This window comes from Sinohyriopsis cumingii, chromosome 8 (assembly GCF_028554795.1).
Source record: "Sinohyriopsis cumingii isolate HCF-2022 chromosome 8, ASM2855479v2, whole genome shotgun sequence".
NCBI classification, from domain to species: Eukaryota; Metazoa; Mollusca; class Bivalvia; order Unionida; family Unionidae; genus Sinohyriopsis; species Sinohyriopsis cumingii.
Window position 1 is genome coordinate 104,375,133 of NC_142968.1, and position 12,495 is coordinate 104,387,627.

Genomic DNA, 12,495 nt, shown 5'->3' on the forward strand with positions numbered 1-12,495 from the left:
CAATTTTAATAGCTACTATGGATTGTGTACTTTAGACTAATTCATGCTGATTTTGTTAGCACAAGGGAGCAGTCATTTTAGTTAACAGCGTGCTTATTTGATCATGTACAATTTTTTAAAGTACAATATCCAAAGAAATACCATCAAAAACATTCTTTTAAATGCAAACAACTTCACCTTACATATGTCACTCTCTCAAAAGTACATGATAACTGGTGAGCTCCCCCTGAGGAATTAAAGACTGTATAACTTTTTTCACACTGAATACTCAAGTCACTGAAGATGGAAGTGACAGAATCTGATATCAATTACAATGAAGTTAGAGTCAATAGGAAATGACTAGTGCTATTATTAGTTATGGCAGTTCTGTCACTGAAGTGTAAAGAATACACAAAAAAAAATGTAACAATTACGCTACTTGTATCCCAAATAAAAGATTGGCTTAAAAAGGACAAAGTTTAAAATAAAATTTCATTTGTGCAATAAAACGACACTGGACAGAGCTACTGTACCTGTGTCATACACATTTTTATATTCAATATGAACATGAACAGCAATAATAACAATTTTGTGTCAAAAAGAACTGGCATGAATTTACAACAAAAAAGGAAGAAACTTCATGCAATGTTCGAAACTATGGTGATATTATTAATAATGAATAAAAAATAAATAAATGATCAAATAAACTCTGGATAACGGGACCTAATAATGAACACATGTCCACTGAAGTTCTACAAAGCAAAAAAAATTCCAGCAATTCACGAAACAACTATTTCTTGCTACCAACTGTTGAGTACTGAAACCACCTCTGATATTCGTCAGCAATAACAGGATTTTCAAATCAGCTGCTGTGTTCATTCAGGGTAAAGTAGCGACAAGAAGATTTTTAAGACAGACATCATGGCAGCCTTAACAGACGTACACTTGCAACTTTTTAATTTAGGACCAACTAGGTATCATAAGAAGTCTATTGGTGAAAACATTGATTGATTCAGCCATCCATTTGGTGATAAGTAGGGATAAAAAGACTTGCAGGATACGACTTTCTCACCCAAGCGACAAAGAAATCTAGCTGTTTTGCTAACCTTACTCTTCTTATCTCAGTCTAGTCATCTCAGTCAATGTGTCCACGCGCTCAGAACTACTTTTAAAAAAAAAGAAACCCATGTTGTCTTCTGCTGTGCCTGACGTAGTTGTACTAAAATCAAACAACAACAGCAACAAATCTATAACCAAAAACATAGTAACTTAGGTAAATCCATCTTTGAGAATGCACCATAAAAAAATCATTTCGAGAGAGACAAAGACACAAATGCATACGAAGTCGAACTTTTTGGTTTTATGCTATTTCATTCCACACAGCATGGTCAATTTTATCTATATGCAGGTTAGCTATGTACATTTTTCAGGTCAGCGTCATCAAATGTAGCTGAAGCTACCCGACTAGTTTTAAATACCTTGTGTGAAACAAAGTATATACTGTTAGCTACATTTAATGACACTGACCTGAAAATGACTGTGCTACAGATAGGATAAAATTCTAAAGACTATAGACCTATACATTTCATAGCCTCCCAACTCTCTTAACAACTATGGAACACTTAGTAACAGCCAGAAATGTGTTAAGCCAGAAGGAATCATCTATCCGTCACTACCTTAATCCATAAGCAAATTTTACTGTAGCACTTGCTATATTTCCAGGACAGAAAAATAAATGTTCAAAGAATCCGTGAACTTGAAAGTTTAAGTTTAGCACATGGTTATCCGCTGGAGTCCGTTTTTGGAGGGTCTATTATACACGGGGGTAATTTTACAATCAATATTAAGGAAAACAAAAGAACATCACATACAGTTTCACCTCCTCCAAAAAAAAAGGACTATTTATATAAGATAGTGACACAGAACTCTAATTACCCATGAATAATCTAAAGAAAGTTGTTATTCTTCGTTACAGATTGTACAAAGTATAACTACAGTAGAGCTGAGTAGCCAATATCGTTTTATTATTTACAACATAACTTTTCAAAATTGGAACTGATGCGTATAAACTGTGTACTTCGGATGCAAATGGTCACACCACAGCCCTCATTAACATATTTATATTCATGTGCCGCATGTAAACATTGGATGTGAACACTAGTGCAGAATTCTTTTTACTTTAAAGAAAAATATTGGGTCAGAAAAATAATCTACGTTGGGGTTTGGACTGAGACAAGGAAATCTCAGTCGCAGGTGTATATTATATGTCTCCCCACGAGGCTTGCCCAAGTGGGGAGACAAATAATATAAACCCTTGACTGAGACTTCCTTGTCTCCGTCCAAACCCCAACATAAATTCTATATTTCCATTTAGAAGGATTAGCAATAAAAAATATTTAAGATGGTGGCCATGATAAATATACTGGATCATAAGACATTTTCTGCTTTAAAAAAATAACTAATGGATTGATGTACAGCAAGCCAACCAATAAGCTATTCTGGTTTGTAACCAGCAAAACTGAAACTTGAGTCTGGAAATGCCATGTATGGTTTGTCTTTATTTGTCTTACCTCATTTATGTGTTTGTAGGTTTTAATAAGATCAACACTAAGTTTGCGAAGTGGGGCCTGACACGGGTCACGAAAGTTTATGGGAATTCGGTTTTGCATGACAGCCATCTCCTGCTGCTGCAGGCTATCCGCCATGATCACAAACTGCTCTGCCTCACCTAGTCGCCCGTAAACCATCGGTACATGTCGGCTCTTTGACAGCTGACCTGAAATTAGAGAAGAATCGATACACCAAAAAATCTGGCATTTGATGTCTCATTAACAAATCATAAATAAAATAAACCACAAATGTTAAACTGTATCCACTTGCTACTGAATATATATATATATATATATATATATATATATATATATATATATATATATATATATATATATCCCCCGTTATACTGCAGTATTAAAGTGGCTTTTATATCACACTTCTATAGACTATACTATTCTTAATATCATGTGTTCCCAAAATAACACGGTTCAGTACATGACACAATCAGTAGCAATGGACCGAGACTATCACAATACAATGGGGAGAGCTAGCTTGTTTAGTAAACTAAACACTCGCCTGAAAATGAAAATCACAATTCACTATACATGAGATTATCATTGTTCACTGTGATCAAGGATTTGCGTATGTCTCTAAGAATTTTATCAGTTCTAAAATTGTTATGATTTTATCATCCGTAATCGTTGCAGCTGCCACTGTGGTTAGCATATTGAGCATTGTGACCAAATGGGTGTAGATACAAATTCCAACATCTGATCAATGATGGACATCTGCACCTGAAATCTTTGCCCACCCATCATCGGACAAACTGCCTGATGGGTCAGTCTTCAAATGCACTGGAACAGCTGAGGCTGACAACCGTGACAAGTCCTTGGACAAGTCACTTTGCTCCAATTGCCTCATATCTAAATAACATGCTTGTATTGATGTGCCATTAAACTCCAAACAAAACCAAATTATTTATAGCCAATATGTCTCCTTCATGTACAAGTAAATTTGTCTTGTACAAGTCATCAAATCTAATGGCATCAGTTTGGCAAACTATTACTAATACAGTGCCTGCCTGCAGACAACCTAGAAGTAACTACAACTTAATGCAATGTAGTGACAAAGTTACCAAGTGCAATTTTGTAGAAAAGTTTTGCAATTTTTTAAATAATTTAACAGAAAATATACTGGTAAACAATGTCAAGGCATCTCACATGTAGACTTTCTGATACATCTACAGTAGAACTATGATGATATGTCACCCTATTAACTGTCAGGGCATTGTATGTCATTATTAATGTACAAATTCTAATCTCTGTCATGGCCTCCTTCCTGCACCCTGACGGATAATCGAAGTCCTACTGTACTTGCAATGAGAGGGTTCAACAGCATTTCAAGTACCTTTCAAACTTGGGAAATCATGACGGAACCTAGGCTGCCAGAACTTAATAATTTGGTTACAATAGAAATTAAGAACAGAAATCAGCTCAGTGGTGAATGAATGGAAGAAGATGACAAAAAGAGGTTCTTGTTTAAAGCAAATTAAAGAACAATTCTGACAAAAGAATAATCTCAACTTCAATAACACATACACTGCATACCAAATCACTTTCTATTCAAAACTGCATAAAAGTCCAGTCATACTGCAAACAACACAGGTCCTGATTTGCTATTGTAAAACGTTTCCAAGCAATAAGTCCATGTTGTTTGCTCTAGATATTACTCTTAACAAACAGGGTAGACAAAAGATCTGCCAGTGCATTATGTGATAGCAGATTGAGGTCTGTGCAGTTTGCAGCTGGATTTGGCTTTTAAGCAAGTACAGTACAGTAAATTGTCAATGACTGGGAGGGTAAACCAATGGGGCGTGGAGCTTGCAGCATGATACAACTTACAAACATAGGCTAAAATCTCTGTCACTGATTATCTCTTCCATCTCTTCCTCAATCACATCTAATGCAAATTAATATGTTGAGTGCATAAAGAGAACTGTACACAGTCACAGTCTGATTCATCTTCAGGCAAGCCACAGAAACTCACTCACCATTCTGGCCGTATTCAGTAATAAAGGACATTTACCTCCATTTAAACTTCATTTTTCAGGAGTGCAAATAAATGGTATACAGAAGAAAAACTACATCACACACACACACAATACAATTTGCCATGAAAGACCAGTGCATTGTGAATACCTGTCCCAGGAGACCATGATCTTTTGGGAGAAGAGGTTGTCTTTCAAGACAGGTTGTACTGTATGTGTGCATGTGTGTATTTGTACACACTTAGCAGAACTAGCGTAAGCATTAATATCAGTTATGATGTAATTTTATATATGATCAGCAGCTACACATTCAGCTGATTTGATGAAATGACCTACCATTGCTTGCATGCTTGATTTATGTTCTATATAATCAACTTGACCTTAATATTATACTAGGAAAAATGACAAGTGAAGATCTTGGTAAAAACATTATTATTGGGGGTGGATGTGGGCATAGTAACTATCCATATCAAAACAAGTATATGATTGACCTGCTACTTGATACCCTTTAATCCATTATTATACAGCAACAATTCTAATATTGACCAGAAACTCAGTAAGGTATTGAAGTTGCCCCCAAAACACATCAGATATATATAAAAAATGCAGCTAACTGAAAATTTACTAGATCTAACCAATGATAAGGTTAGTTGGGCATAGAAGCCACCCCACCCCTACTGTGGTTAACCTGTAGCTCCTTGAAGTAATGATGGGTGTTCCCTCATAAATTAAAGTGCTACTGATTACATTACAGGAAGGAAGAACCTACTTGTGATGTAAATGGGACAACCCATTTCTCATCCCTGCAATACCTGTGTCCTCTATCTTTTTAGGCTGTGAATAAAACATTGTACATAAACATGAATGGGCAAGTGTAACTGTTCGGGGCTGATTGATTTCAAGTTGTGGCACAGTACATGTATCAGTCGACTATCTGGACTATAGACACAATTAAAGACTTATCAGGTATCCATACTTTACCTGCATATATGAATATGCCAATCCAACTCCATACGAAAAGTAAGGAAAAAATACCCTGTCCTACCCACCCACTCACCAAAAACTGCATATAGCATGCTAATGTCCACAGTCCCGTAATGTTTAAAGATCCATATGTACTAGGGATAAAAAATTCATTCCTTTTAATTAAAAAGGACGTACCATTTCTTTTGTCAACTATGTATACATTGTGCCATCTATCTATATTACCTGTTCATGGAAAGCAATTAATAAACAAAAGTTTGATATCCAAAACTGAGCCATGCAATGTGAACCATAGTCCAACAGGCAAGACTGGACTTGCTAGCAAGTAGGCAGGGAGACTTCCTCCCAACACAGTGTATTATTTACAATGTAATCAATGATGCATTGTAAATGTTTAATCTTACTGGAAACCATTGGAAATAAAGATATCTTAACTTCCTTATTATTAAATGTTTCACATGGAGTTTAAAGTTGGGCAAAATTAGAACAAAAGGATCGTGGGATAAGAGCAATATATATGATACCATCCTTTCAATTCTATCAATCTATAAATGGTACAGTAAAAATGTACTTTCAAATACAGGTAAAAACTGTAAAAGAATTCCTAGGTATTTGAATCAGTTAATTTTTAAAAAAATCTATTATTTTAAAACAGCTCCTAAAGTATCTATTAAAAAACTTCCTTAATTGTAGGGTAAACTACCTTCAAAATTGAAAAGGTCATTGCACTTGTCATTTCAAATTTTACATCATCAAGCCATAGTAATTTGGTTACATGCATATAGAGAGCTGAAATTAGTTGGGTGGGGAATTAACTATAGATGACATAAAGTGAAAGAAGGATTCAATTTAAGCAGCCCACTTACACTAGAAATCTCAACTTTCTTCCCAGGTGTAACAAGTCCCATCTATGGATCTAGGTCTGTGCAGTTTGTAAGGAATAATCAGTAGATCAAACAACACAGACCCTGATCTGCATGTGCACTGTACTATGCCATCAGGACCTTGTTTGTATCAAAATACAATTTTCAGTAACTATGTAGTCCATTTGAATATGCTTAAAAAAATATGCAAAAATCAATCTTAAAGGCTTCCTTAATGCAGATTAGCATTTGAAATATAAACTTAAAAGGGATCATTCCATGGATGCTCTTTGTTCAATTAGTAAAAACAGATATTACAGTCTGTCAAGATGACATTCTAACACACCTTCAAATGTCCCACACATTCCGATTGGATGAACATCAAAATACGTGTCAGTAAAATCCATGATGTTCTCTCTGAAATTTTCACACCATTGTGATGTCACGACTCTCCATGTAACGTCCTGCCAAAGAGAATTACATTTTCTGCTATATTTTGAGCAAAATTTTCAATTTAAAGTTTGCATTAATGGGGAGGTCTTGTGTGTCTGAATATGAAGAGACTAATGATGACCTTACTCTTATAGCTACCGTTTATACTCTGTCAAGTTGAGTCCAGCTGTAAACTGCACAGACCTAGACTTGCCATGTGTTGGCAGATCTGATCTATTCAGTCATCAGTAGAACTAATAGTTTATTTCAACTTTTAAGCGAGTATATACAGTATATTTTACAAGCATCAAATGGCCTTGGTGGTAAAACTCAATTTCTGACAATAAAACCAGCACTAACATTTTCACATTCTTCAAACCAAGACCTTTATTTGAAAATGTATACATTTTAATGCTTTCAGCAATAAAAGCTGACAAGATGAGATCAAGAGAAAGAAAAAAAAATATCTTTCGGAAAATTGTTTTCAGTGCCTATAAAATTGCTACTTTAGGGAGAAGGCCACATGTTCAGTTGTATTAGAAGCCAGAATAATAAATGTGTTCACGGAATATGGAAGCCCCATCACAAAGCATGAAATGACCCAAACATAAAACGTATTATGACATACAGACTGAGAAATCACATACACTCACTAGTCGGGTCCAACTAAACAATGCATAGACCCAGATCTAATGTTGCAAACTCCATCTGCAGAATTGGGTCTATACAAGTTAGGAATATTCAACATATACCCTTACTTGATCTGTTTCTAGCTGAACCAAACTTACGAGTATACAAAAAGATGCAAACTAACAAGGTTGGTTTGTGGTATTACCAACATTTTTTGGCACAGGATAGGCTATCCATTTTGGCCAGTAAATTTGGAAAACACGAAGAACCACCAACCCAAAGGAAGCTACTGGCAAGCTTTCTCACACTCACATTAGCTAAGCTGAAACTCAAACCCAAGAAATAATAATAATGAGGACTTTGTATGGCGCCTAATCTTTAGAAGCTCCAAGCGCTTTACAACATTGTCCAAGTAGACAGAGGTGAAATGCCAGTGATCTGTAAAAGCAAGAGCCTTAAGCCTCTTGGTTACCCGGATATCCCTACAAACAATGGTTATACTATCACTGTTCTTACAAGGGTGGGGAGTTGTTAGATTTACCCAATTCACACAGTACTTACCTAAATCATATCAAATATTAAAATTCTGTCAACTTTTATTTTGTTAATTGTTCATATTTTGACATCACTAAATCAGCATCTGAATCTGTAATGGTTGCTTTGTTTGCAATTAAAAGAAATTTTTAAGAAGAAAAGAGGAAAATAATCTTGGAAATATATGTGGACAAGGGTAATCATATTTACAGGCCAGTAATAATCTTTTTGATTTGTTCAGGAAGGTCTTAATGACTACATGATTTCATATACAAATAATTAAGAGCTACCAAGCTGTCTTTGAAATGCAACCAACTGCGAGATCTACAACCACTGGTGCAGCTGCTAGGACTCAATGTGAGAGAGCCTGGACTCCTGGTTGTAAAGGTGTGGGTTTAGAACTTGAAAATAAAAATTCCCACACCTGCAAACTTTAAGTATTTACTAATGTTCTAGCATTAAAATTAATGGAGTTAATTCTTCTGCATAATGTCATAAACTTGCATGCTACCGGAAAGTCACAGCAACCCTGACTACACGCTGGCACGGAATAATAGTTTATGCTGTTCTTGTATAAAATTGTCCAAAATGTGTTTGGAATGAAAACAACAATCTAACAGCCGAGAAGTTCTCACTTGAAAACTAGTGCCAGCACAAGACTAGTATTCAATGCCATCGACAAAAATGGTCTTTAATTGTATGGTTAGTTTAGTGGTCAAAATGTCTGTCTGTTCTTAATATATTAGCATTATGGTGACGGTAAATCCAAAAGAAAAGGTCCTCTTAGTCCCTACTTTTCTCAAGGACTTGGCACTGGACCCAGGGTTCTCAACATAAATCAAAGCTGATGAGTCATTTGACCCATTACACCAAAGTTACGAGTCAAAATGAAAACTGGGTTGAAAGTGAAATCCTGAGGGTCATTCTTTTACAAGTCACAAGTTCTTAGCTGGGATTGTTCCTTATCAGTGGTGTAAAACAATGCTAAGGATTTCTTCCAACATTAAGGAGATTTAATCTTGAAAATGTTATTAGCTTCCAGCATTTTTGGCATCCGAAAGTAGAAATGATCACTGCTGGCAGGTCATGTCTGCGACTGACACAGAAGAAAATGTTCTTAGTTGAGTTGTTGTGATTACTATGAGCTGGTGAAAAGAATTAAAAGCTATTGCCACACGAGTCTCTTGACATACAATCAAACACGAATACTTGATCAAACATTAATCCAATCATGTTAGAATTCTTCCCAGGGTTGTCATACACTAAAAATATTAGCTGCCAATAATAACCCATCATATGCTGAAAGATGGTGTTAAATCCATGAAGAAAAAAAAGGCAGCCATATTTGCAGTCAGATAGGCACCATTTTTGTCCAGACCCAACTAAACGTCATAACCAGTCTTCACATTAAAAGCCCATGCTGGTAAGACTTGACATTTAGGAGGAATAATCAAAATGGTCACTCTGGAGGCCATACTGAATGTAAGATATTCACTATTTCCATTAGTAGCAACCGGAGATGCCAGATCAGTACTATTTTCATTTCGTACCAATTAGACATAAAAAGTCTTCTGGTAAAATCCAAACACTTATGAACTTCCATCAAGAAGGAATAGCAACATGGACTTTGTGGCCGCATTATTAGACATCTGATAGGTTGATATGACCATCCAGTCAAGCAGTAGCAATAACTAGGTTGTCAAGCTGGCTAATGTGCAGCCATATTGGCCAAGCAGGTAGTATTTCGTCTAAAGTCAACTGGACACAGATTAATACCCATTTCATGGCAATCCTCCAGGCAAGTTTAGGAGAAGCAAGACAGTTTGCATTCACAAGATTTTTGTTGTATGCTGCATTCAGCTGCTCACTAACCTGACATGCCAGCACTAACAAGATCGTCTCAGTAAGGCTGTTGATTATTTTTGCCCAAGTTTGACCACTTTTCAGTAATGTGTAACAAATACCATGCACTGCTATTGTAAAGTTGGAAAACATGTAATTTAATATATTTCATGTTCTAAATTGATGCAGCAACAGTAAACACTGTTCAACTGCAAAGGCTGTAAAGCATATGTACAACTTCAGTTCCAAACCCAATACAGCTCAATGGCTTTTTGCTATCTTGCAACTTTAGGTAATAACTGGAAACAATTTCAATTTCACATGATGGCAATCATATCTCCTGCCACAAAACACAGTCAAATCAATATGTAATGTCCAATGAACATAACTGTATCTCATCTTGTTTTTCTTCACAAGAATCTAAATATTCCTTTTTATTATTCTGTATTGAATATTAACTCCTTTTACGTGCCTATATTTCCCTATTGTGTTCTTATTGGATGCCATTTTTGTTCAATAAATTATTTTATCATTAACAGTTTTGCAATGAAGTTTAGCATGAAACGATGCATGAAGTTTAAAAGGTCTTAAGTACTTCTGTAAAGTTAGTTTGGTTCCCTGATCAACTCTGCCAAATCTAATACGAAACCCAGATCCAAATAAAGCAAGGAAGATGAGCCAATTATTTAGATTTAACCACAACAACCATAGTTCCAAAATTTCTGCTTATATTTCCCAAGTCCATATTTTAAGGGTCATTTTTGTAAGACTTGCAGCAAAATCCTAAGAGCAGGCAGGTCTAAAGGGTGACAACTCTAAAACAAAAACAGCAGAAGCCAAGAGAACCCACTGATATAAGCATCTTTAGGCCATGACAATAATATATACCAAACTTCACCAACAGCAATCAAAACATGCAGCATTAGTTACACTTGTTAAAATCTTGTGCTCCAAGTTAAAAAAACGTCCAACTCGCACAAACAATTGTGGGAGAAAATTGTGAACATGCACTTCTTCAGGTGATACTATTAACCAACTTTCACGAAAGTCACTCAAAAACTGATGCACTCGTGCAACGAAATTGTGACAGATGGACGAACAAGCACATCCATTACTATATCGTAGCAGAATAAAAAATTTCAAAAAGCCTTATCTAAAGGTACTGAAACCGTCTGCTAGTATCCACGCTGATACTAAGAAGGATAAAGGCTTTTTTTTTATTCCACTTTATCCACAAAAACAATCCTACACTTAAAAGTTAAAAAATAAAAGAACCAACAAAAACTGGGGGGGGGGGGCACAATAAAAAAAAATTGGCATATAACTTGGATCTCTGATAAGAAAAATTGATTTGTCTTAACCAGATATACCAAATATTATCACCAACATATATGTCCAAAATTTAACTAAAATGGAAGATATCAATATTTTTTTTTCTTTTACAAAAATCATAAACTTTGTTCATGTTGTTGGTGTTGACGCTATTTTTTACAATGCTGCCAGAAGATAATGATGGTAACTAACACAATCTCATTGTTGACAGAATCTAGTGAGGACATGTTCGAAGCAAGTGCTTATTCTCATTAATATTCCCCCACATACACACACACACGTCAATAGCTAGCATCATCAATGCAAACGGAAATATTTTTTTGTTGTAATTAAATCTTCACAAAGGAAAAATACAACTCCGCCCCCACGATTCCCTTTGTTTACAGTTCTTCGAGACCTGATCGGAACTTCAATAATTTATAAATAGAACAGTCAGTTCATTGATGAATGAGAATTTGAATTGGTTATTTGCACACGCGTCAAAATGAAAATCAACTACCTAAACAGTACAAACATTAATAACATCTACAAACAGTGTTAACATTAGTTTACAACAAGTAAAATAAACGACATTAAATATGTGAAAAAAATGACAAACCTTGAAAAGATACATGGATAACCATGTTTGACTCGGCCAGCTGTGTTTGGTCACATGACTTAATCAACGTACATGCTTTGTCATGTTTGTAACATGTGATTCACTCCAGTAAACCTTGAACTAGCCAACAGCCAATAAGAGTTTTGGAAGGGTGATCTTAATCTGTCTGTTGCTGTGCAGCCAAGCTAAAAATAGCACAACCTATAAATACAACCATGTGATCGCCTGCGAGTGTACATAGGCTCTGTTTGTATCACGTGAACACGGGTCAAAGGAGAAATGATGGTAGAGGTCACTGGGAGAAAAAAATCTTCAATATGATAGGAATTTTCTGGTTTATCAAGGAAGGGGAATACACTAGCAGTGCATCACAGGATACCTTAAGCAATATACATTTTTTTTCAGCCCAAATTAACAGTGACACGACATTCAAATATTTTGCAAAAATGAACTGTAACTAAAAAAGATGTTTTTATCATGTGATGATCTACACGTGAATAATAATAATAATAATAATAATAACAATAATGATAATGAGATTTTGCTAGAGAATAACCATAATGCTAATATGGGTAGGGATTTGCATCAAAAGTGTGCATTCTGTTATATTTGTCTATGACAGCCTTCAGTTTCAAATCAATAATATGTGTGTGTGTGTGTGTGTGTGTACTGTGTGTATGTGTCCTTTTGAATAATGTTTT

The 12,495-nt window shown here is 35.4% G+C and overlaps 1 protein-coding gene across 6 annotated transcripts in view; it reads right to left on the reverse strand.

Moving 5' to 3' along the window:
• The window catches only part of LOC149794293 (dual specificity tyrosine-phosphorylation-regulated kinase 1B-like), a 96,080-nt gene that overhangs the window by 38,203 nt on the left and 45,382 nt on the right, over positions 1-12,495 (reverse strand). For 3 of the 6 annotated variants that reach the window (XM_089968451.1, XM_089968446.1, XM_089968445.1), the window contains exon 2: positions 2,550-2,755. In XM_089968451.1, coding sequence (XP_089824577.1) covers positions 2,550-2,726 — 177 coding nt within the window. In that variant the 5' untranslated portion in view covers positions 2,727-2,755. Of the gene's footprint in view, positions 1-2,549; positions 2,756-6,772; positions 6,891-11,794; positions 11,877-12,495 lie in introns of those variants that run through there. The other 3 variants (XM_089968447.1, XM_089968449.1, XM_089968450.1) reach the window with 3 other exon arrangements.